The 27,503-nt window shown below is 36.1% G+C and overlaps 1 protein-coding gene across 4 annotated transcripts in view; it reads right to left on the bottom strand.

Moving 5' to 3' along the window:
• Positions 1-27,503, bottom strand: part of LOC125053135 (myelin transcription factor 1-like protein) — a 162,072-nt gene that overhangs the window by 55,331 nt on the left and 79,238 nt on the right. For all 4 annotated transcript variants that reach the window (XM_047654359.1, XM_047654360.1, XM_047654361.1 and 1 more), the window contains exon 3: positions 23,219-23,258. In XM_047654359.1, coding sequence (XP_047510315.1) covers positions 23,219-23,258 — 40 coding nt within the window. The remainder of the gene's footprint in view (positions 1-23,218; positions 23,259-27,503) is intronic.

The following is a 27,503-nucleotide window of genomic DNA, read 5'->3' as shown; positions in this document are numbered from 1 at the left end:
AAGAGCGTCTTTTTCGTACGTTTGTTAGTAATACATATTTTCAAAACTCTTTTTTCTTCTGACGGTTTTGTATCAGATATAGAAAGATTAATTTTTAGATAAACAAAACAACATGTAAAAAAACCACAACATAATCATGTTACAAAACTGTAAGGCTTGTATGAACAAAACGTTTTTTGCGTCCGATTGAGACGTAGTGAGGTGCCCCGTAGCCCATGATCCATCAACCAATTAGTGATGTGATCAATCATCGACCCGATCACTCCCTGGCCGCACCTCGATGATTTTTTCCCACTTTTGTATCTAAACCACTGGGGTCTTGTTAATCACGTGTGATGCTCATGGAGTGCGGAAAATATTGAATTTTAACGCGCTCAATTCGCTTATTTAAAAAAATACATTTTACACGAACAAACATTAAAACACGTCTGCGGCTTCATTCATTTTAAAAGGAAAATATAATTCAGCTTTACCGTACTGAAGTCTGATTACTGTTTGTTTAGTCCCATAAATCTTGTTCAATTAACTGACGTACAAAATTGCACAGCTTCCCACAAGTAAATCAGAATTGCATCACTCTTTCAATCTTCATAAAAGTGAATCCGGCAAAACGAAGCGCTGTAAAACGATGAACAATAATTCTTTTTTATTACGCGCCAAAGTGGGAAGTAAATATTATCAGGAAGGAAAAAGGAAAGGAATAACACAACATAAAATATTAAGATTCAGCCAGGATTGGCATCATTGCGGCTTTCTTAGGGGAGTACCTACGTCTTTGAATCTTAATGCCATTTGCATAACCGAAGTCATGAAATAAATCAGCCGAGACGGACAAGAGATTCATTATGCGTTCTTTGTCTACGCGAGTAGCAATTAATGCAAAAATATCCCTTGTTATTGAATTTCTTTAAGGAAACTCATTTTAATTCAGACATCAATACTATTGTGTAGGGAAGTCTGATTTTTGTGAGAATAATTTTAATATCTTTGACTATTTCAAGGTTTTTATATGGTCTTTTATATTTTAGTCCAACTGCTTTTGCTGATTAAACCCATCAAGTTCTTACTAAAGTACACAATTGGATAGTATGTGATGAGATTATAAAAGCTATTACGACAGATTTATATTTTATAAATAATAATCATTACTAAAACATATCTACGAACATCAATTGTATACCTACCTTATACCACTGTACTTCTTTGCTTTATCACATAAAACTAGGATCAGATTCAATTCAACATTCATAGATTACAACAAGATTTTTCATATTCATGTTAATAGTAAATTCTTGTTAATAACAATATCCAAAGGATATACAGATGTACTGCATTTGTCGACAAATGCGAGAAAAACGGTGAAAGTGTTAAGGCAACATTTACATAAGTTGAGACAGAGGGTCGCCAAATACATATAAAAATATTCAGAAGGTGATGAAAGTCGTCGGGGTGACTCGCATGCCTTTATGATGGAGAGAATATTTACATCCTGCGAAAACGATAAATTTATGAGGCTTAATGCACGTTGCTGTGACTGTGATTTATGTTTTAAATGTGTATTGGCTAGTGGTCGGATCTTCTACAGGTAAGAAAAAAACTGAGTTTCCTTAAGATATGTTATTCGATTTAATTAATTTATCTGTGATAACAGATATATTCATGATGCATGGATATTTTTATAATCAATTTATTTATTTATTTATTTATAAAAGCTTGCCAACGCCTGGCACATTAATACATTGACAGAAGAAAAATAAAATACAGTTTTCAATGTGTCAAACTCTTACTGGCAAACATAGCATAGGTACAAGAAGTAATATAATTAATTAATCTAAACAATAAAAAAAGAATTAAACAAACACTAAACGAAAATCGCTCTCAAAGTCTGAGGTGAGCAACTACGGATGTCCAGATTCAGCTCGTTTAATAGAATGCTCAATCTGGACATCGGTGAATTTCGGCCAAAACGCGTTCTCCGGACAGGAGGGATAAATGGAAGGATGGGATATCTGGGATGTCTATTGGGTACACGGATGGGATGTCTATTGAAATTTTGTTAACAAGTTGGGGCTTTCTAGCTGATTGTTTAGTATCTTAAAGGCAAACGATACATCATTTAATTTTCTGCGATTCTCAAGTGACAAAATCTTGAAGTGCGCTAGCCGTGTATCGTATGTACGCAACTTTTTTTTCGAGGTGCCACTGGAGAAAAACAGTTCAAATGAAATAATAAATACAATTACGACAGATTGGTTGTAGATCTACTTGCCGTTTAAGGACATTGGAAAATCATCTGATAGAGTTTTAAATTCGCCAGTCGTAATTAGTGTGGGTGGATTTTTATGTCCAGGGATCGAAGAAATAACTACTCCAGAGAAAGGTTTACAATTTTAACCATTAGTTAAAGAGCGATTAAATCAAGTTTGTTTACGTCGGGTGAATAGCGTCATCGGCTGTGGTGGCGGGAAAGTTTTTATGAATTAACCGTCAAACAAGTAAAGAAGAACAATGAAAAACAAACTCTTCAAACAAAAATCGATGACAATCTGGGCCAAAAACTTTCTGAAAACTTTCCCGGCAAAAAGATTTATATACTTATAAAAAACTGAAGAAGAGAACTTTTGGAAAAACTTTAAATTGCGACCTTGAACCGGCCAACTTTGTTTCGGATTACTATTAGTAAAGTTGAAGTTGGGAACTTTTTAATGGAACGGGGTTGATATGCCGCGAACGGTGCCATTGGCCCCAAATTTATATCAGGCTTCTGCAAATCGCTCATACAAAAATATTACAATATTTGCATGTGGTTGTTAATTATTTATTTTTTAAGTACATAAATATATATATTAATAAAAAAAGTGAGCAGACAATTATTCTTTAACCATAAGATAATTATAACACTTCTGTTTTATTTACAAATGAGTTTTAGTATCGTTAAATGTTTTCAGGGAATAAGGGAAGAACGGAACTAACATCATGCCCAGCCCAATTGTCAACCTCACCTGGACTAGCGACTCTGCGGCGATTCCCTGTATCGTGGTGCTCCCTGCTAGATAACAGACGAGCCTATGGCGACCGACCAGTGGCGGTATAACTACACAACTGATCCGGCAGCGGATTAGTAGAGGCATCAACGACCTTGGGAGGTAATAATCCCTTAAATGTCTGGGGCAGAAGGCAACGGAAAACCACTGCTCAATCTTTTTTCCTAGTAGTCAGTAATCATGAAAAATTCTAATAAAGCACAGAAATGCAAGAGACCTCAACCTCCAGTAATGGAAGAAGAAATTTTTTCCATTTGTTTTACATAACTGCGACTGTAATTTCCCATCAATATATACATAAAGAGTCCTCCCAGAGTTGCATTCCTAATTAAAAAAACTTTTATGGAATTGCGGATAGTACCTAGAGTGAAATAATCGTAAAACTGAATCTTCCAATTCAATTAAGCCGGCAACAATAGGGAGCTACGAAAAAACTTGTAAAACAATGTATCTTCAGAATTTCCATCTAAAAGGTATTTAGAAGGAGCAGTGTCAATTGTGCCATCGTTTCCTTTATTAACTGTTAACTAGGACCGGGTGTTTATGTAAATTGTTATTGCTTTTTTAAGAAAAATCTCGTTTGACACGTCGAGAGGTTGTCTCGTTATTGCTGGAGCGTCCCGTTCGGGCACAATGGGATTTTGAAGGTAAATAAGTCTTTAAAAGAGGAATAAGTAAATTAGAAGCGACAAGACAAGAATCTCCCCTATTTTTTCCAAGGGGCGAGAAAAATGCGATCGCCTTCGCTCGAGGCTATAGGTCTAAGCTAAGTAAGTGTGGAAACGGATTTCTCACCAAATCATAGGAATGTCACAATGTTAAATAGCAATGAGAACAGTACAGTAATGTTATTTATAATTTTTTTTGAGCCAGAAGGCTAGAGCTCCTATTGAGAGTATCCGCGGCAGTATCACTTAACATCACGTGAGCCTCCTGTCCGTTTGCCCCCTGTTTTATATAAAAAAATACCAATGTGCTTAACGACTATAATATAATTAACGAATTGGTGACTGGCATATTTAACAAGTTAATTGCTATTTTAGAATACACAAACTTCACTAACAAGATAACGAATTGATGAAATAAGAAATTGAAGTATTATTTAGAGCCTTCTCTATACAAAGTAGCATTTAAAAATGTTATACGGCTGAGTGCGGCGACACTCTTGGCCGGTATCATACCAGCTGCTTCCACTGATACCTTTCCATTAAGCTTTCCTGTATTTTTTATCTATATATAAGAAGAAGTCATTATACACGCTCATGTTTTTAAATGACAATTTTAAGACACTTTGTGGAATAAATTTTTAAGAACAGCGTTATGGAATTTCGAATTAGATTTGTTTTTAGAATTAAAAACGGGAATATTTTTAAATTAAGATTAGATTGATCGGATGTGTTCTATTCAGCTTTTATTTAATTACAGTGGACAATCACGGTAGGAATATTTTATATATTTCCGTGTTTTGTTTGTATTTTACAATGCGTAAACTAATAGGTTTACGTTTAGTAAATACAATTGTTAATCAAAATAAAATTTCTCTTTTACATAAATGCCTAAGCGATTCCTTTATTGCCTTACCATTGAAACGTCAAATTAGCTTCGTTAGCCGAAGGGCACATTGAGCCTGACAGACGTCAAAATAGACTTGCTCAAATTAATGTGCTAATTCCGATTTTCAATTTTTGTTCCATTTGTTTTTTAATATTAAAACAAATATCGATTGCAGTAAAGTATTTAAACGTCGCTTAGTAGTAATGAAAACATGGCGTAAACTGTCTTGGGTTCTATTCCTAACAATGATTATTTATCAAATTTCTGGTATATTTTTGAAGTGAAACTTCTTTATCGGGGTTGAAAAAAAATTTAGTGTAACATTTTTTCGTTACGCGTCACATTTTTCGGTTACGCGCCATGTTGCTTTTTGAAGTCAAACTTCTTTATCGGCGTTGGAATGAAAGTTCTTTATCGACGTATGGGAGAAATTTTGCAGCAAATCGTCACGTTTTTCAATATATAATAACGATAACAATGATAGTAATAATTCTATTACAATTAATGAAATTCTGTAATGATCTTAGTAGTAATAAGGTAAAATGAAATAATTGTATTTGTATTCATGTCTATGATAATAAAAGCCTTTTGTTAAACTTTATTTAACCAATTTCGTTAAGTTGCATATAGTAGATCATTTTTTCGAAAAATAAGGTCATAAAGAAGTTTCACTTCTTACGTGTGTACACCTAGTACACGCACACATTTTTTTTTTCTTATATACTTACCACAATTGAATAGAAGAGTGTTGGCCTAGTGGCTTCAGCGTGCGTATCTCATACCTGAGGTCGTAGGTTCGATCCCCGGCTGTGCACCAATGAATTTTCTTTCTATGTGCGCATTTAACATTCGCTCGAACGGTGAAGGAAAACATCGTGAAGAAACCAACATGTCTTAGACCCAAAAAGCCAACGGTGTGTGGCACTGAAGGCTGATTACCTACTTGCCTATTATATTTAAAGAGGTTGTAGCGCCACTGATTCATTTATTTTACATACCACAATAGTAATATTTTATTTCCTTAGTGAAGTTTTATTGAAAATCGATTATTAAATCAAGTTGACCCCCCGAGAGGGTGGGAGCTGATATACTTGAATATAATCAAAAGCTCTATATATTAAATAAAGAGCCCGGCAGGCGCCTCAGTTAGATGTAGATAAAAATTCTCAAGCAAATTATACACCCATGAGTTGTAAAGGTTATTTATTTCCATAAAGGCCCCAAGCTATATAAAATCAGCATATAAAATCAACGAAGCATACATTCGTTACGACGCGTTGGTAATTTACAAATGACGCCATTTTACGATTCCCGCGACGAGAGAGTTTCTAAAGTCTGAAAATGATCTTACAAAGTATAGGCCGCCATTTTCTTTGGCCCCGGGGCTTCGAAGCGTGTGCCCGATAGAGTTTGAGGAGTTATGCAAATGCTATGGACAACAAAAAAGTTAATGTCAATGATAAGTGTTGTCCCCGAGGGTCGATCGCGGGGCGTCTTGGATCCCCCTTAGCCCATTTTTCGCGCGTTTTTATTTCTTTAGTGATTCCAATTATGATGTTGTGATCAAAACAGGACGTAGAAGCTGCGAATAAAGTCGTGGGTTTCGAGTTATTTTTACTAAAATTCTTAGGTAAAAGTTAAAACACCAGCAATCAATGGTACAACAAAAGTAATAAATATAGTATATATACACTACACAGGGCGTCCCAAGATTATGAGACATCAAGGGAAAGTACCTTAAATATCGTAAATAGGATAATTTACTGAAAGAACACTTTATTTTATTTTGAAAATGAAAAATTACTGCAATCAATGATTTTCTAAAAATAACTTGTCTCGTCTGGGAATCTAACCGAATCAAATGTGAAAAAAAACAACTCTCGTTTTTTTGATGCCGATCAAGAGAATGGACAAAAAATAATAATTCTTCTTAAATATTTTAAAAGAAAGGAACAACGTAATATATTTATGTAAAATTTCAAGAAAATCATCAACTGGCTTGTCCCGACGTATTATTATTATTTACTTATAGCTGACGACGACGTTTGAAAAATAGCTATGTTATCATACCATAGATAGCTTTGGTTATTCGCAAATAAGTACCGCAATCACTTCTGTCGTCGCGTAGTGTTATTAAGCCTTCCTCGACAAATAAAAAAAAACATTGTGAAAAACCCACGAGGAGTCCCTTTCTGAGAAGTTGTAGCCTCCATTTTGCATCTGATCGACTTCAAGAGGCGCCAAATGACTAAAAAGTCCTTCTCGAGAGAAGGACGTGGAATTAGTAAGAGCTCTCGGTCGAGGGGACGATCCTATTAAAAATACTACGTTCGCAGGTGTGCGTTTTTACCTGCGACTTTTGCGGTTTTACATTTTGCAAAGTGAAAACGGTAAAAGTTACCTTATCATTATAAACGTCTTACTGAAATCATAATGATACAGGTACATAGGAAAATACGTTTTGAAAGCTACTTTGTGATACAATATTTCAGTTCCTAAGTCTCACAGCGTTGGAAGATCAGTAAACAATAATTTTGAGGCCAGTGTGCAAGGTACAATACAATGATTAAATAGCATACGATAATTAATTTTTAACGAATTATTCAATGTACTAACAGAAAAGTGCATCAATGGATTTTCTGACTATGTGCGCATTTAACATTGACTTGAACGATGAACGAAAACGTGAGGAAACCGGCTTGCCTTTGACGCCGAGGCTGATCGAGGCTGATCGAGGCTGATCACCTACTCGCCTATTAGATTCACAAATGATCGTGAAACAGACACAGATATCTAAGGCCCAGACCTAAAAATGGTTGTAGAGCCATTTATTATTTTATAAGTGTACTTCGCTACATTTTCACTGAATAATTCGTATTTTAAGGCGAACTTACATATGTATATTAGGTATAGAGTATAGACCCCCTAGAAATATGCGAGATAGGGAATATTCCACGAAGAAGCGCCGATCGTTTGCACTCTTTACTACACCCCTATCTCACACGTCATGTCTTTGGTACCGTTAGCAGATGCATTTGTGTAACATTCTGAAATCTTACTTATTTATTATTCATTTATTATTTTATTTTTCCTGATATATCACTAATAATTTCGTTTTAATACCGGTAACGACCTCCACCTCTACGTGGTATTGGTTGAGTTAATCTCCTTCTTTAGTAATTTTATATTATAGAATAGCTAGCTAGCTATAAATAATATTTTTTTTGAATTTAAGAAAGTCAGTTTACAGTATGTGCCAAATCGTTCAATACCTTCAAAGTAACTGTAGAAAAAGGAAAGAAGCATCCATTGCTATCACCTTTTGCAGCGTGTGTTTCTGCTAGCCGTACCAGTTTTCCGGTTACTTTAGCGCGCACATCATACGCGATACGGGCTGAAAAATGCCGCGGCGTTAGCGGAAACATATCAATTCAATTTGGAAATCGCACCGTGGAACACCGTGAAATGGCCCTGTCACGCTAAATCACGAGCGGCCAGCGATAAACATCGGAAGGGTTTATGTTTTATTGGAACTGAGATATTTTATTCCGTGCGAGGAAATATTTTGACAGCCAATGTGCGCGCCAATTTGCAGATTGTATATTGGTATATTTATTTCTTATACCATTTGTAACGATGCGGTTGCTTAATGTATTGACATATTTAATAAAACGTAAAACTAAACCAAGCATTTATAAAATTCATTGAAATTTACAGGAATTATGTACCTATTGCGTACTGCATGGGTGCTGTTAGTTGTTCATCTACTTTAGGTGCTATGCCAATCACAGGGCGCCAAAGTATATCTCTTTGGTCGGCTGATTGTCTGAGCAGCGTGGTCAGCAAAGTAACTTCTGGAGTGGACTATACTACGATCAGCTTCTCCATGGACGCCTCTCCGCATTGTATGGGCGTCATATGAGACAATTTGTTGCTGAGATATGGGCCGTGAACAGTATGCGGAGTTGGGTCAAGATTTATGTATTGGTACAAATCATCGCGCGAGTTCATCTTCTTTAGGTATTAGGATAATATGGGAGCGCCAATCAGAAGTTAAAATACACACACTAAAATCTCTTCAGATATCTCTAGCTTTCTACAGTAGGTAAATATATAAAAAGCCTTTTAATTATAGGGTTGAAATATAAGTACTAAGCCATTTTTCTATTTTAATTAAGGACTAGCATTGCATTATTTACAGTGACAGAGTAAATAACTTAATGAATAATTAAATAAATAGCTCGAGCACGGAGCCCTGCCAGAGCTTGTGAATAAGCTTGTTTGCCAATTAACCCGCCCGTTATAAGATAGCAAGAGCTCGCTTCAGTAAAAATTCATTACGTCATCTACAGCGGATATAAAAATTAAAAATGCACACGCGGCTTATGCCTCAAGGAAAACATGTTAAACGAAATTAATTTTCCTTGAGAGCTCTCCGCTATTTCATTATTTTTAAGATTCTCGTCTCAAGAATGCTTTATGTTGACGTAACAGTGGAATTATTTAATCTTTAAACAAAGATATAAAATGAAACGTAATACTGTTGCCGCTGTGTACTGTTTACGGGTTATGATCCTTCCATGCCTTCAAAAACAAACAATCTCATTATTAAGTTATACCTTGTTGCATCTGCTAGACATAGTTTTCAAATTGTCAAACCAGCAAAATGGGAACCAAAGCCAAAAACCGACACTATCAAAATGCCGTAATTGAAAGTACATTCAACCCCACCGATGGATATCAGCGAATTTAATATCCCTCATAATTGAAGTGAACGTTCTTCCGAAGCCATTACGGTGAGCTCTCAGTCGAGACCTAGGTAATGAACTCACATTATAAATGCAACGAGCTGAACCCGCGACTGAGCGAAGAAGAATTAATTCATTTGCATGTAAAACTTCACCCACGGCGGTCTTAAGATTAGATATGTCGGGATCGATGAGTGGCTTCGTAACTGTTAGCAAGTCAGACATCTCAGGTCACAAATTCTGACATATTGTAGATGTAAATAGTAAATGTTATGTGATGTGATAAAGTTGTTTTCAATCAAGTTATAAATCTAAATATAAAGTTATATTGCAAACCTTACTACTTATATCACTAACTCGTACCACGCATGAACTTTGTACGCAACTGTATCAAAATGATAAAAATGTAAAGAACCAATAACCATTCATCCATCAAGTGTCAAGATATAATCTGGGTTGGTGCGACTCACTTAGCCCTGGAGGGAGGAATATAAAAATGTAATATTTACAGGTTGAGTTGATATCGCGCAGATTTTGGCTGCATTGTGGTCTTACCGAGTGATATACGCCTCTCGACTTCATGAGATTTAGCTCCCGGTTTAAGGGAATGTATTTTCTGTATTATTTTTTTATTTATGCTCTCAAATAGATAAGGTACTATGTGTTATATGAGCGTAGACAACACTGCTCATCTTTGTTAAATAACCATAATATTAATTTAAATCGAACAAGCTTAAACAATCATTTCAAACAATATCAATATGTAAGATAGAGAAAACAATTTTTTTTAAATATAGTAAGAGGTTTATTTAAAAGTATCACTTCACCTCCTGCGACCAATCTTTGTATCTGGCATTCCACGCGGCCGAGCGATTTAAATCTCTTAAGCTGAAGACCGGGCACCACTTGAAGCTCACAAATCTTTCATAATCTGTAGATCTGAGGGGCGTTCTTGGAACTATTCGACTTTTGTGATAGGAATTTGGCAAAAAGGTTGTTTTTTAGATATTTTTTTAAGTAGGTTGTATAAAAATACTGTTAAATTGGTTTATTTATAATTTTAAAGCAATCCAACGCTTTCAATACATAATGTAAAGCGACCCCAAACAATTCCTCGCATTTTTCGCACATGATATGTTTACGTATATACAATACGGTCCTACCTGCCGTATTCATAAGCAAATACAAGTCGAGGGACCCCATAATTTTCGGTTTGCATTTTTCCATCGCGACCACGAACTCGATTTTCACTCCCAAGGGCGGACGGACCGCCAGCCTCAAAAATATTAATGAAAATTTTTACATAAATTTATTCGACAGAGGGGCCTTACATCGTGCCATACGATGGGCTCCGTTTCTGTTTTTTATTTATTAATTTAATGGTATTTTCGGTCTAATTACCTGCCTGAGGTTATAATTCATTGCTTCGGTTAAACGAATATTCGTAGTCGTACATTCGCGATATAATTGATGTTTGGACTCGCTGAAATGAATATGAATTACATAATATAAAAAGGCATCGGTATTAGGTTTTGTTCTTTGAATACTTTTAAACAAATGATTCGAAACAGCTCAGCAGATCGGCCCTTCTACCTAAAATTTCAGTCCATTACGATTTCGTAAAAAAATAAACAACCACTTTCTCAACTATAATTAGTTCAAATGGATCAGGTTTATGCAAGTCTATTTCAGAACCAATAATCATTCATATACAAATACACACCTTGAGAATTCTCAAATAATTAAATTTTCCGTAAAAAGCATTCTTGGTTTAACCCTTCACCGAAAGCTTCAAAAGAACAAATGCAATATATCGGGGTTGGGCTTAATTTGCCCGCTACCAAAATTAAAGCGAGTAGCCCGACCGAATGCTTGGAATTACTCTGCGATATTTTTAACTTGTGGAATCCGAGCGTTTTGGGTTACTCGAGCAATATTAGAGAGATTATAGACTCAAGTGCAAGTCGATTAACATTCGCAAGTAACAACCTATGTAGGTTGTACTTTTTGTGCCTTCATTAGCTTACCTTTGTCGAAAATCAAGTGATCAAAATATTTTTTCACTCTTCCTTTTTTAGTTTTTAATAGTAATTATCTACGTACGTAGTATGTAATCAACTTCAGTTAATATTCTTAGTTATTAAATACAACGACATTCATGTACGTATTTATTTTATAACAAATGTTTCATCATTTAATAATGAAATGATTTCTACTCGTCTATAGTTTTTAATTAATTTAAAGAAACCTTTTTGAGATTCAAATGTTTTTAGAAGCAGGGGCTGAGGTTTGTTAATTTGGCGCGATGCGCTCGGACTAAAATTTTTTCTTCAAATGAATTTCGCATCTTGGGGGACATTGGCTTCTTGCCGTGTTTACAGAGCTCCCGACGAGTCCCACTTTGTTGTTTAATGAAATTATCGGTTTACCGAGCAAATGAACAAAGCCAGATTTCGCTTTCGACGATTCGGTCAAAAAGGGAGAAATCTTGTTTTTGTTTTCCTCGGAGGTGGTCCGAATAGACTCCTTTGTGGTACTCCTTGCCTCGCCACGGTACTTAATCAATTATGATCGATTCGTTAATTCGAAATGTAAAGCGGCTTAATGAGAGATCTTGCACGGAACAAATCTAAATCAAAACACTGGCTTTAATTCAACCGCGTTTTAATTAACTTTTGCTTACTTTGGTTTATTACATACATTCAAAATTTTGTTATTAGTACTAATGGAAATATCCAAATTTTTTGCAGAAGACAACTTTAAGTACTTAGTGAGCAAAAGAGAAATATAATTAAAGATCTCTGAAAGAACTCCAAGACATCCACCCTTGACGTCAGCAACGGCTCTCTAATTAGTTATATAAGCGCTTAAGTAAATGATAGCTAATTCCTGCTCGCCGTCCCGTTAACAAGAGGTGTGACTTTTCACCATTGTCGGCAATCTGTCACTTCCACATCCGGACCTTTTTCCGCGATTCCTTTATTGTTGCCTTTTCAAAGTGAAAGAATTCTTTCTTTTTCGTTTTTTACCCGGAACCTGCAATTGTCACCCTCCCCGTGTTTGTTGTGAGACTGATTAAATACAGCTGTCAAATTAGTTAATTTTTCTATCACTTTGGTATAAGATTATATTATTTTAAATTAAAACTCTAAACAATTCAATGCATAGATCAATTAAATTTTAATAGATTTGGTAGTTTTTTATTTAAATAGAATTATTATTTTTATTATTAAAGATATTTGCAATAGGTCTGTCAAATTCTGCGATTTTGAATGATGTTTTTCATCGGTGTCGTCGGCATGTTGAAATAAATTTACATTTAAATAGAACATCTGCGGGCTCTTCCGCCCTCTCAAGGCCTTCTGAGCGTTTTTCTTACCCGCTAATTTGTAAATCGTTCCCTAATATTGAAAAATTAAAATGCTGATTCCATACTTTCTTGCCATTTATATGCTAATAGAGACATTTCGAATCATCTGATGTAATCGGGATTAAAATATCAATAGGTAATTTGAGATAATTTGAAGTCAGTTTTGCTGAACTTATTTTTCCAGAACGTGTGTATAATAATAAATGAGAAAATTTCCGATGAAAAGGTTAATTGCAGTCGTTCTTACAAAATTTCCATATAAACGTGATGAGTTTAATCTTAAAATTTGCTCCATTTCTCAAGATTTAACATCGCTGCAATTATTTGTAACGAAGGGTTGAGAGAATGAATCTAATCCGTAATATTCGTAAATTAAGCGGCCTCAGCTCTAGTGCTGGTAAATATTATTTTTTTATGTTAATTACTGCCCGATTGTGTTAATAAACCTTTACATTTTGTAATTATCTTCACCATTGTCTGAGAAAGCGTTGGAGCGGAACATTTATTTCTTATACTTAATGAATTTGATAATTTTTTATTTAATGAAATTTGTAAATGTTTAAGGAATTTTAAGAACATTTTTAGCTCTGATCTTAGGTCTTACGACGTTGGACATAAATGCCCACTTTTTATTTTGTAAGTATTTTTTCTATTCCCAACTTTATATCATACATAGACGTAAAGGTCACAGTTTAATTGAAATATAATTCAAATTTTAAATCCAATTTCAATTCTTATTAATATACCGCTGAGCTGTTCCGTCATCATCACCGCAACAGCGGGTCCATTAATTAATAAATTAAACAATACCGTTCTTAATTCTGAAGCGGCTTGCTTGAGCCGCAGCGAAAATATTTGCCATGTATAAATTCTCGCTCCATGATGAAGACAACCCTTCAACGGCGGGCCTTCTTTATAGCTCTATTTGTGTATTTTAATTACTGTCATTATATGCTAATGACTACCATCCCTTTTTCTTATCCTCCGAAATGGGTTATGGCAGAGTTATATCTGCAGCGACGTAAGATTTAAATAATAATAATGACTCGGAAGGATAATTCCTTCAATTTTTTTGATTAATTGTTGTGGTGTTGCGGAGTGATCTCCACGGCAATTTGTTTTGTGTATTAACTTGACGAGGAAGTCGTTTGGTGGCTTGGAAAATTGGCCTCGTTTGCCGACTTTGGATACGTACAAGACAGTTAATGAGGTTCGCAAACAATGTTTCTGTGTTATGGCTGAAATTAGACTCGGTCGTTATAGATTATTTAAATAGATTGGACACTATTTACGTTCACGTCTCGTACCTCTTAGGCAAATATCCTAGTACTTTTAGTCTACAAATATAAAAAGACATTGTTTTAAACCTGTGTATGTAAATCGTGTTGAAATCGCTTCTTAACGACCCACGCTAACCCCATACAATGAAATTTGGGAATTCTTTTACATAATCATGTGTTGGAAATAAAGCAGCTTTTTACTGAGTGATGAGGCCCTTGTTATGTATGCGTTACGTAGAATATAATACCAACGAGTATTTAGCATAATCTTCGGCTGATTTGCGTACGAGAGGAAAGTCTTTGAGTGCATTAGACTTACGATTGGAATATGTTATAAAGATTTATCTTAGACAGACCTTACAAGCTTTTTTTATGTGAATTTAATTATTAACATTATTAATACCGGGTAGAACTGGTTACTAAAAGACGGTTAATGCAATCCGTATAAACTTATATTTATTTAGAAAAATTGCGTTTGTTACATGTTTACATGATTTGATTTTATTGAAATTCTTAAATATATTAGGTAAATGACTTGGTTTTTATGGTACCTATCGTTAAGAGCATCTTCATTCCCTACTCTCAAAGACATTGCCTGTCCATATTTACAAGGATCATTCCGTTTTACTGAGCATTATTCCAACGTGTTTACGACCATCAACACTTTATTGTTATATCAAAAAACCACGCTTTTGCTGTATACTTTTAGCGTTATAGCTAATGCACCTTGGGTATTCAAAATAGAATCAAATATGTGTTGAATAAATATTAATAGTAATTTCATTGTTTGCCTTGAGATTTTTGAGTCAGTAGGTACACAATATTTGTTTTGATGTGTTGAATTTTTTATAAAAATTAAGAATTAAACATTATCATCATTAAACATGTGGGCTCAAGTAGTTTTATTTAAAATTTTTGGTCATAGCGTAAATCGTTTAATATGGCATATCCGGGAATTTATTTACTTCTAAACCCCGAAGAATTATTAATAATATTTGTATGAGATCTTTTATTAATTCAAATATTCGGTAACTGCAAAAGTTGAGGTTACCGCGAGTAGCTCGCTCGGTTTGCTCACATTTATTACATTGAAAATCCAGTTCTGAAAATGTATTCGAGCGTACGAGCATAGCATGTTTCCTTGTCGCATTAGGCATAAGTAGTGCTCTCTCCTCACCCTATTAACCGTGATATATGCGACAATTCTTTTTCCAAATCCTTGAAACAGAAGGGAAGCGGTGTCATATCGCGCGCTTACAATCGACATTTTGCATGTGTGACTCGCTAATTCTGCTGATAAATGATATGAGCGGAATTCCGAATTGGAGGCTTTGGGGAGATTCATCACCGTTTCGTCGTACGTGTAACGCTAATGACAAGTGGTCTCAGTACGAGTTTGTATGTGAGAAAATTAAAATTATTTTCTTGTGAAACATCAAGTGAAATAAATGTCGAATATACAGACAAGGCAGGTAACTTGCACAACTTATATGTATTAAAAATGTTACCTTAGTATCATTATACTCTTAGAAATGTTTCAAAGAAATATCAGACGAAAGAAGCCCCGCGGGCAAATCAAGGAATACAATCCAGACTAATAAGAAGAGAACTCGGCTCTCAAACGCGTTTCACATGTTTAGACAAAACCTGTTCCCCTCGTGTGATGTATGCAAAAAGGGAATTGAATAAGGTGATTTCGTTCCGCGGGTCGCTCCCGTAGGAAAAGAATCCGGTAATGGCGAATACAATAAATTTTCATAAACAAATCGCGTTTTGATGGCGGCATATCGGCGCGGAGCGTGTGCGTACTCCCAATAAGGATTGATAGGGAAACAATGTCGCGACACTGATTGAATGGCAATTTGAGGCAGCGTGTTGCGGACTCCCGAACTTGTGCCAAGGCTTGTTTTACGACGAAATCATACCGTGCGTAATGGGTGTTTATCTTTGGCAATTTACATCAGTAAGTATTTTGTATTAGACCAATGGACACTCATTTAGCCTTATATTACACACAATAGTCAAGTCGAGGAAAATTTATCACCAAATAAATGATAATTAGTTAAAATAATGTTAATTTGGTTAGGATAATACTTATTATTGAAGTGAAACTTCTTTAGGCGCATGAGGGTAAATTTTTACGGAAACGTCACGAAGATGTGCAGCGTTTTTGTCGAAGAAAAGGGAGAGAGCGATTGAGACCGATTGAGAGAGATTGAGAAGGGCGAAAAAAATTCGTAAGGGGAAGGGAATTTATGAATTATTCGTTTTTTATATTTTATGCAAAATAATCTATTGAAATCTCAAATGACGAATTGTAAATTAAACTGCCGTGTTTTTGTTATTATTATAAAATAAAAAAAAATTATAATATGTATTAATATCGACACTTTAAATATTTTAATGACAATTAAATTCATTAAATTCCTAACATACCTTCCTTTTTCCCTACCTGTAAGTCTCGGAAATCTAAAGTTTTAGATTTTTATTAATATGAACAAGACATAAAAATTAGTTAACTAAAGAAGTTTCACTTCTGACATGACGTGTACTTTGTACGCACGCACTTTTTTAATATATATATATAACGTATTGATAAGAAAACAATTTGACGTTGGATATGAGCCCTGATCGGATATCAATTTGTGGCAGCCTGTGAACTCGTGGAAAATTGTGAGATTATTTTGATGACGTTACAAGTAATGTGCTCACGTCCTATCGTTATAGAATCCTTCAAAAATACCTGTTAAATCCCCTTACAATTTGTCAATGGAAGAAATTCGATTAAAAAAAATAGATTAAAACAAACATTAAAAAAATGATTTTTGGGCCAATTCCACAACATCAAATTAAGAGCACACGTTAAGTATTATAAGTAAAACCATATGTTTGACTTCATAATGTCTTATTATTCCCCTATATATTATCGTAAATGTAAAATTCTGATATCGGTCAAGTTTAAAATAATTTACAAGATTCTATTATGTTTCAGCATTAACAATTAACTGTTTGGCGTATCGAAGGAGTACCTCAGAGCCTTTCAAATGGGATCCGTCAGGTGACACACAAGGAGTTTAGACTTGCAAAACAGCTTCAGATTTTTCAGAAGGGCGGTAATGACGGCTTGATGTGTTTCTAGAACAGTGTACATGGAAAACGCTTCTTTTTATCAATATTCTTTTTGTGGTACAGTTTTAAAGCATACTCAGTAATAGCTTTTTAAGAGAACTAGTTAATTGTATACGGTGAATGTAAGCGGCATATGAGCATGCATTTATTATAAAGCTCTCGAACGGTGGGTAATGTGAAGGAAATGGAATTGAAACAATCTGTATTGTTCGAGATCTCATAACGTGTTGCCCTTTGACTCCGTATTTCCATAGAAGCGCAACACGAGGTAGCTTTCCACACTTGGGTAGCTGCGAGGCGCGCCACCTTTGATGCGCGTATGATTGCCGCCCGCGACACATTGGATCTATATTGTTGTCTTTTTCAAGTTTCGTAATAAGGGATGAGGGTGTATTAAAGCCTTTTATCCGGCTCGTCACGCCGGCACGTGGGGCCGGGAAGGGGTTTAAGGTGAGCAAACATTAGCTCTTTTACATTTTTGCAATTTCAACGACGACGCTGACGGCTGTTTACTGTAGCAACTTTGCAACGGGATTGTTGAAGAACGCTTTCGGGGAGGTACTTTATAAAAGGTTTCGGGAATGTAAACGAGTTTTAACATTCGGTTACAAGTGCGCCGGAATTGGGGAGTGAGTACACGGAGAAGGTCGGGTTAATCCGGCGTAGGCCCGGGGCCAAGTCTCTCGCCGCAGAGCGCCTGCAAATCTTGGCTGCGTTCTCGAACATTCCAGAAGATGTAACGTGGATTAAACGACGCAGTATATTCAACAATTACAGTACGCCGGCTCCCGCAGGTGAGATTGCATATTTCAAGAGCGAGACAATATTAGCCGAAGCACTCGGGTGGAAAATGAGACCGTTTTTGGTGCCTAATTTACAGTGGCTGTTATGTGGGGAACATGCTCATTGCACTGAAGCTCGGTACGTATCGTTTCCTGAATAACGTCGGAGACGTTTTAAAATGTATTAACTGAGCAGTTTGCGAATCTAAATAGCGGAACAGTACTAGTGCGGAAATGTTTATGAGTAGCTGCTCGGGATTGTGATTATGAACATGAGATTTAAGTCATACTTAGCTCTCAACTGAATGTATCAAAAGATATTTCGTTGATGCAGCATACGTTCTTTTTTAATATCTAACAAAAAACTGTTATTAACACAGACCTTTTTACTTAAAATTATAGGCAGGAATTATGATAACCATAAGTCAAGCACACAGATTTCAAAGTAATAAATATTTTAGCTATAGTAACAGCTAGTTAAAACATAAATGCGAAGACACGAGGGTTCGCAGCCTTAAAATTACGCACGATACAGTGCGCTCGCCAACTTTCCCATAAGAGCCCATTATTTACAAAGCCACCGTACCATTAAGATTCTCCACATATCTTCGAAAGGCGCTATGGTAATTACGGGTCCGCCATTTTATCTCGCAACTCTTAGCGATTAGAAGTCGCGCTCGCTCGCTTGTGCGGAGAAATAACAAGTCCGCGAACTAAGTTCGTTTGAGGCGCGTTCTGAAATTAATTCGGATGGAAGATATCGGGCCGTGCGATAGCGGGCTCTTCCGCGCCATTTATTGCTCGTGTGGTGCTCCGTATCGGTGAAGGGGTAAAGAATATCAAGATGTAACGAGCGGCTGCCGGAAGGCCCGCAAATGAGCTCCGACTTATCTGCTTTAATGCGGCCGAGGGTTAATTTCGTCTTACATGAGCAATTTGGATATATCGCCTCTTGAACTCACGATTGTTTCTATTTAAATATTTCGTCTAGACAAAAGGAAAATATCGCACGTCTAGAGAAAATGTGGTTCTGTTCAAACATGATGGATGGCGAGCAAATACGTGGAGCGTATTAGGAAATGAAATTAAGTCTCAAGTGCAATCTCGTCAGTGTACATAATATATTATAGTAGGTACTTCAAGTGCTTTCACCTACAAAGCAAGCACATATGATTAGTGTTAGGACTCCTTTGAATGTAGGATAGTGTTTAGTTTTTTTATTTATTTATAATGTGTGAATCTGATTAAAAATTTAAATAATTTGAATTGTTATACGATAACGAAATTACCGTCTTTTGTAAGTAGAAAATCTCTACGTATAAGTTATCATATTTCACCATCTACGAGTATGTCTAGATTTAATGCTCAAAATAAGTGAAAAATGTAAACTATGTGAACCAAAGAATTTCTCACGGTGAAATATTAAATAAATACGTAAAGTTACTCTCATGTAATATGCAGGCCGCTCGCGGCGCCGCCCGCCCAACATTGCATAATTATCTCCAGAAAAACCGCGCTATGGATGTATGGAATTTCGTAAAAATACCTTTTTAAAAATCTCTTTTTCTTTACCTCTTTTCGCAAATAATAGGTACTTGTCGATATTTCCCATTTTCACGACAAATTGAGGGCGTATATTCTACACTAATTAAATAAATAAACATAAAACTAAATAAAAAATCGAGGTCCCAAACTGGAAATGTGATCCCTAGTTCCTGCAATCTAAAATAGTCTGTTTACAAACGTTTGCGGTGTGTAGGTGCAAGCTCAAAGGGCTAGTTCACACGACAGGTTAGAAGGATTGACCGAGGCACGTCTGAGTCCTAACCGCAAACCTTTATGTATAATTTGTTTTTAGTGCCAGTACTTTAGATTCGAACGGAACGAGACACGCGATAGTGACATTAAATGCTTTAAATCTGACCGTGTTTGAATAGGTTTTCTTTTTAGTAAATGTACCTATATTATTAAATGATTTTTGAATTTGAATATATTATTTTACACAAGAAATTAAAAACATAATGATCTTTAATGTCTTTAATGCTCTCTCAAAGTCACTACCATTAACAATAAAGTCGATTGTACATATACTTAGAAAGTTTAAATCTCTTATATAGACAATACATATACATATATACGAGATGCGACTTGCAAAGGAAGTCTCGGTGCAAAAGGAAGTGCAAAGCACTGTTTACGTGAGGGCTCTCCACAAACACCTGTGAACCTCAGCACGCCTTGTTTATTCCCTCCGTCCATGCAATTAGCCGCAAACGTCTCTGGATATCAAATGGTGCTCGCATTCAAGAGCTTTGTGAACGTGTAAATGCTAGTGTTCATATTGTTTGAATATTTGGTTACTGAAAGGAAACTGCATTGTTTTATTTAAGCTTAAACATTTATACCGCTTTGTTCGACTAAAACTTTAATGATCGTGGTCAGTCAGACCGAATAAACATCTTTTTTGCTTAGCTTAATAAGCCTTATGCAAATGAAATACGCTTCGCACAAACAAAAATAAGAGTACAAAATGGCAAAAACAGGAGTGGCTCCCTGGACATAATTGTGTCTTTTACCGCATTTATTAACCTCTCAAAAGCTGAAACGCAACTGAAAACAGACCGGAGAACTCAAGTTCATAATGCATAAAATGAGATTTACCATTTCCACGTTCTTATACTGCCCTCGAAAGTACTCCATCGTGTTCGCAATGTTGACTTCTGGATGCGGTACGACTCCACTCGACATGATCATAATACCGCATCTAACAACCCTTCTACATCCATAAACCGCCTACAAATCTTGCCTCGGCATCTTTATATTGCGAATAGAACGATCTTTTAACCCGACGTAATGGCCAGGTTCGCTAAGAGGACCGTCGTAAAGTGTGCTCACTACAGGACCCTTCCGAATTTCACGAACTATTTCCCCGTACTAGCCCTCACTCAGCTTTTTTGTCGACTTTATTGTCCGGATTTTCTGCTCACCTTTATCGCCATTGTGCACCCGACTTCATAGAGGCATGTTCACTATTAAGACCTCATAACCGTGGGAAAATATAGCGTTTTGTTTTTCATGGCGATTACTAGATTATAAGATCTATTAATGTATTCATTATAGAAAAGTAATGTTATTTTTGTGCTTCCTAAAGCATTCACGAACAAAGCCGAAATGAAAGAATAAAACGGGAATGGCCCAGCGCATCGGAAGCCAATATATCTGTAGTGGCAATTGGGCGGAATGCGATAGGCGTGTTAATTGAGTGTGCTGGGCCCGGTCAGGAGCATTGCGTGAATGATAATTGCGAACACATTCGCTCACCGAATTCATGCGTCCCGTTCTGGGAAAACTTGGATGTGATTTTACTGGAATTGACGGAAGATTGTTAGAGGTCCGTAAAAATATTCTTTTTAAAATTTTATTTGTATAAGATATAACATCACACAATTTATTTTTCTGAATAGTGTGAATTTCGATTTGCTTAGGAAAAACGAGTTATTACATAAAACTATAAAGATATGTGAGTGAGTTAGTAGGGTAATCAAAGAAACAATAATATTCTTATATTAATTAAAATGATACCCAAAACTAAAGAGATGAATAAAAAAAGACACGTCATTTCGTATTTCCCGTCAGCTATATCGATGTAGGATCCACTGCATCCATTTCCCGCAGATAAACGCATGCGATATACGCGAGCCACAGGTGGCGAATAACGTTTTTTAGGAGTGAATGGCGGATACCCGGCTTAATTCAAGCGGGTAGCGTCCGTTCGATCGCACTTTGTTTTTATTGAGAGGCGTGGGACACCAGCGCTGAAAATGTTTCAACACGGAAATTTCAAATTTACACAGGAAAATATTTGATAAGAAATTGTGTTCTTTTTTTAAATCTTACATTTGTTTAAATTTTTAGATAAAAATTTGTATCTCGTACCAATTGATTTTAGTATCTATTAATGACTTATATAGGTCAACTTGTATCTGTTAAGATTTGTTAAAGCGAATTTATTCCAAAAAAAAAACTACAACGATAAATATATAGTGCCATATATTTATTTTCACACAGAACTCACAAAAATTGCTTATTGCATTGCATAAAAAGAACTTTCCCATATGACAACATAAACCGAGCGCCTAATTCACAGCAGGCACGGGGCTCCAAATAATTATAGCTCGCTTGACAAATTGTCGGGAAAGCCTACGTGTCGTAACAATTTGATACAATTTTCACCGCTTTTCCACGTATGGGCCGATTTGCATATATGCGGGGTGAGCTTATGCAAATATTTTTTTACGTACTGTTTACCCTACGGGAAAAGGAAACACTCGGGGTTTTAAAAAGATTTACGCTCTTTGTCGGATCATTAAGTGCGGAACTAATTTGCTTACCTTTGAAATGTGTCGGGGCTCTGTACCGGATAATTACTAGTTAAATGTCCCCGTAACGTGATATGCAGATTTTTCACCGGGAATGTTGGGTTTTCGCTTAGGGACCTCGCTGTACCTTTATGAATATTTCATTTTACTCTTTTAATTATAACAAAGTGTCATGCCTATTGTACCATAAACTGTTACTGTTCGTTACTTAAAAGTTTGACAAAACGCAGTAGTAAAGTAGATTTTCAATTCTCAATTTTACTGCCGCGTTATTGAGCATGTGGAAATCGTGAAATTAAATTTTCTTTGTTTTCTGTAAGGCTGTGGGCACCGTTATTAAATTTTCTTGTGTTTTTTAACGCAGGCGTATCATTAGATTGAGGGTTTCCGTCAAGAGGCTCGAGGGGAGCCGACCACCTAAGCATATTGAAGAAATAAAAAACCTATTTACAGTGTGCAATATAAAAGTTACTTCACAATTCCAATTATGGCGTGTAATAATATTAAGAAATTTGAAAAAAAAAATCACTATATGATCTTTTAATTTTATTACGAAATATATTATATAAATTTTGATCTTTATAGTCAGATGAGTCCAGGGCAAGTATAAAGTATCTCGAAGTGTTTATAGCTAAGAGACGCGACAAAACTCAACTCTGGCTTCACCTTAAATATACATATTACATTACGTGAAATTGCCCATTTTTTCCACTCTCCACCCTAGCAATTAGGGTTGCTTGTATAAATATTGTACGGTGCTCATTAAAGAGCGTGTTTCCTATATTTTTATCGCGGTCTTTGGCGACCACGGACGTTATAAGACGTCGCGATGTCATGAATAATTAAGCCTTGTACAAGGGAAGTGGCTGTTTATGGGATAAGCGGCGGATTACTTTATTTTTTGCTTTTGCCTGCCCTATAAGGTTCATACTTACTTTGATCGGCCGGAGATGGGATGCGTTGCCGTAATGAGGCCTGTAACAAAAAAAACGAATATTAGGCTATTTAATTAGAGGGATTTTTCTTTACATGTTTTTTTATACAATGTTTTTTACATTACTTAAATAAAACACGTAAACTTAATAAAAAGAGCAGTAATCTTGGCGTGACATCTCAGAAATTAATAAAATCTTAATGAAAAACGAACATAAATCATGACATTTCAATTAAACACGAGACATTTGAGTGATTAAAGCGAGATTGCATTTCAACAATTAACGCATTAGTCCAATAAGGAGCGACTCTTAATTAACAGTCCCTTAAAAATTGAGTACAAATTCAAGTAGCGATTTCTCCCCTCGGGATCTAGTGAATGGCTCGTAATATTTTAGTTTGCTCGAAACAAAAACGTCTCGTAGGGCTGTCACGTAGACACAATAAGCCTTTTAATTCGATTCGTCAAGACGGACCAGAGACAAAGGCCCGGAGTTATCATTCGATGGGGCACTCTTACCTTTTCTTATTACTTCACTACGTCTTTCTTCTGAGGTGTCGCGGATACACACGGCGTACGAATCCGAATATAGCTCCGCAAACATTTATCTATATATTATAACTCTTACTTCGGGAATTGTTGAATATGTTGTGATATACATTAGTCTCCTGGCAGGGTAACAGCTTTGCTGCTTTAAAACGAAACGACCACAAAGGCTCTAACCACTTAATTAACCCACAGTTACAAAAGTTATTTATTTTTTTTAGTATAAACGTACCCGTTCTACTGTATTTCATTTTGAAACTATATAACTAGGATTTACTGTCGGAAATATCTTAAGTCTATACCCCGCGTGTACCGGTCACAAGTGCACTTGATCCCGCGAGCCGTGACCCGACTACCGATTGTCAGCTAACAGCTTTATTTGTTGCCACCGAGCTTTTAAAAATACGAGCAAATACTACCTTCTTTTTCAAATTTACTGCGGTCATTGTTTAAAAGAACGAAAAGAAAGTAATTTATCAAAGAAGTGTGTGGAGAGTATGTACTTTTCATCAAAGTGCTTTGGGGTCACATTTCTTCGATTTATAATCTTGCACAGTTAATATTAATTAATATGGTTATTCCAAAACGATTATTTATTATAAATACTACGCTATATTCAAAAGCTTAATCCAAAATAATGTCTCGGTAAAAGAGAACTTTCATTACACTAATGGCGTACTAATGTTAATTATACAGATTTGCGCGATGACTGCGCGTTTAAATTAAGATGAATGATATATAACGCCCTTTTATTATGCAATCTAACGTAAAATTTGCTATAATTTCGTTGTGATAGGAGTATACGAACATGTGACATACGTAGATAGTAGAATTCTCTGAAATAAAAGCAACTTTCGAATGAGATTGTTGTAGTCAAAGTGTTGTGTACCGTTTAATGTATGAATATAAATATACAGCAGAAAACGCTAAACAATATAAGTGAAATTTTCTATTTATATTTTAAAAATGAAATTAATCAAAGTCTTATTAAATGGTCGTTAAATCACGTTAATTGCTCTCTCATAGCTCCTTTGTTTTAAATTTGCGGCCCAATTTTTTGTTTTCCACGAATGCCTCAATGGCATTCCTTTATTTACGAAACAGCCTGTTTACTAACCGGACAACAAAGGGTGTTTAAAAATTATAACCACGATAAATTAAAAAAGAAACGGATGATATCTAAAGGGGAAAATGGGTTAAGCATTTTTATTTATTTTTAACATCAATTAATTTTGGATATGGCGGGCATTATTAAATATTTAGCACTAGTAATATTAAATGAGTAGAATAACTGTATTTGGGTAGTAAAAGACATGGTAAGTACAGTACAATGTATTATACGAGTAAGCACATGTGATCTCAACAGAAATATTTTAATCATTAAATGGCACCAGAAAAATGTTCTTTGATCGCGTCGCCGGAATTGCTCCATCCCCGGTGCTATTGTCCATGGCGTCACACACTGTGGTCACCCCACAGCTCATCTTCTTAATTGTTTTCTTTCAAAGCACTCATTTCACAATAGAAGACGGAGCTTTGATCTTCACATAGGCTTTTATTTTACCAATTGCAAGCGGTAAAGGAATCGACAATCAAACATGGGATTATAGTATGAACGATACATTTGGTTCAGTCTCGTAATAATATTTGAAGCAGGTACAGTACCGAACATAAATTACGCGGTAGTCGTGTTTGTGTGCGGTGGTTAAGCTCGGGCTGCGAGTGTGTGCGTGCGCCTGAATTAGACGTGAAACTTTCAAAGTTTTCCCAAATTTCTGCCCCCGCTCCTCCCGGCAGGATCGATACGAGCGTTGAACGAGAGAGCATTCTCATCTGCCTCATGAAAATAACGGACATGATTCCATCGTTATGCCAAACAATATAATGTGTTATGTGGTGTTGATTTTGTTTTTATGCGCGCACTTTAGCATCTCGTCGGAGACTGCACGTTCATAACACGTGTATTGTTTTATTCCGTTGTTACGAACCTTAGATTCATGAAATATAGTTGCAGTGTAATGGAAGTCGGTAAAGTAATTGGACCCGTAACAACTGTCACAGCTTAAAATGGAAGCGACAAGTGAAAATTGGACACGAGATAGTCTGGGCATTGTTTGTCATTAATTGAGGGCTTTGCGATGATCTTCAGTTGTCCCTCGAAGGGCCGGAGGGCGACACTCTTGGGAGATATCGGCTGGTCAATCGCGTTGACAGCGACCCTTCGGCTTCTAGTGGCTCGCGAGGTGGGAAAAACTACACGCTGACAGTACTTAACGAACGGAATTTTCTTGAGTGCTCGTTAATGTTTTATGGGCGGAACTTTTTTCCGACTAGTGCGTGAATTGACGCGATAAGTGAACCTACATAATTCAATAGCACGACGCCGGACGTCAATTTTTTTATCGTTACTTTTAAGTGTCAGCGCCCGACACCCGTAATGATAGACGCGGCTAATTCAAAAGTGAATTTCCACTGCGGAGACAGTCATCAAAGCCGATAGAAAGTTAGTTGATTTACAACAATTAATATTTGAAATATTGACAATATTAAGGGAAACGGCTGACAGCCGACAAATCATATAAAACCGCCCCGGAAGGAGGAAGCACTGGCTGCTCAGGGACTTTATTTGGAAATGGAAAGTCTAAAAAATAACGGACAGCCTAACGCGGGGAAGTGATTTATTCGGAGCGGCGAGTGCGCGCGCGTTCGATTATCGAGATGATATTTCTCGATATTAAAGTGTTGCCAAGAGGACTGTGGACAATATGAGCCGAGGAAGATTTATTAGGCAATTCAATGTGACGTCGACGGCCGTTACGATTATTTCATTATATTGTCGGCGCCGTAAAAACGGTTAGCGTTTTATTTTATTGCAAAAATTTTATTTCGATATTTTATTGCCTTGTAAAATTTGTACGTAAATTATTGTCTTGGATGCATTTTAACTGTCGTCCCACTTATGAATTACCTTCTACTAGCTTTATTAATATAGTGTATATATTCACTGATTATAGTACCCATTAAAAAAAGATAAGGTGTATGGTAAGCGTGTTCTTAAAGAGAGTGCCGAGCAATACTTGCTTAAAGATTTATTTTATTGGGAAAGTATCGGTTCGCGATATGTCGCATGATTTGTGCGTCTCGCCGTTACCGACTCTAGGGTTGAGGCCAGACCTATGTCGATTGCACATGTTAACCTCACACGTCTGAGTACCTGCATAAAGGCTTTAATGAAGTGAAAAAGTGATGACTAAGTTTATGCTCGGTTTCAATTGTCAGTAAACCCATTTATTATATACCTTACATATTATTATGTACCTTAATCGTACCTATACATATTTAAACTAACAGGCTCTTACTTATGGCTCTAGATTATAGATCTCATGTTGTTAATAAATATAAAAAATTCAATATTCCTTTTTGTGTAGAAAACATAAACTTTAGCCAACAACAAATAGAATTTCAGCTATGAATTTTGGCCTTTCACGGTGTTGTAAATCCGGACAAGCAAAGCTGCGTTATTGAATAACTGCGTGACTCACTGCGGCATGCTTCGCTGCATCCCCCATACGGTTCGCAACCAGTTCACAAATACCTACAACCGATCTCGGCGCTTATGCTGCTTACTATATGAATTAGAATTCCACAAACCAATTATCCCGACATTTATCTTCATTCGGACAGTATGAGATCAAATATTTCAGTGTTACGCTCCGTGATTCTACTTTTTATCTAATACG

This window comes from Pieris napi, chromosome 10 (assembly GCF_905475465.1).
Source record: "Pieris napi chromosome 10, ilPieNapi1.2, whole genome shotgun sequence".
NCBI classification, from domain to species: Eukaryota; Metazoa; Arthropoda; class Insecta; order Lepidoptera; family Pieridae; genus Pieris; species Pieris napi.
Note: the sequence above shows the minus strand (reverse complement) of the source record. Positions and strands in the feature narration are given on the sequence as shown.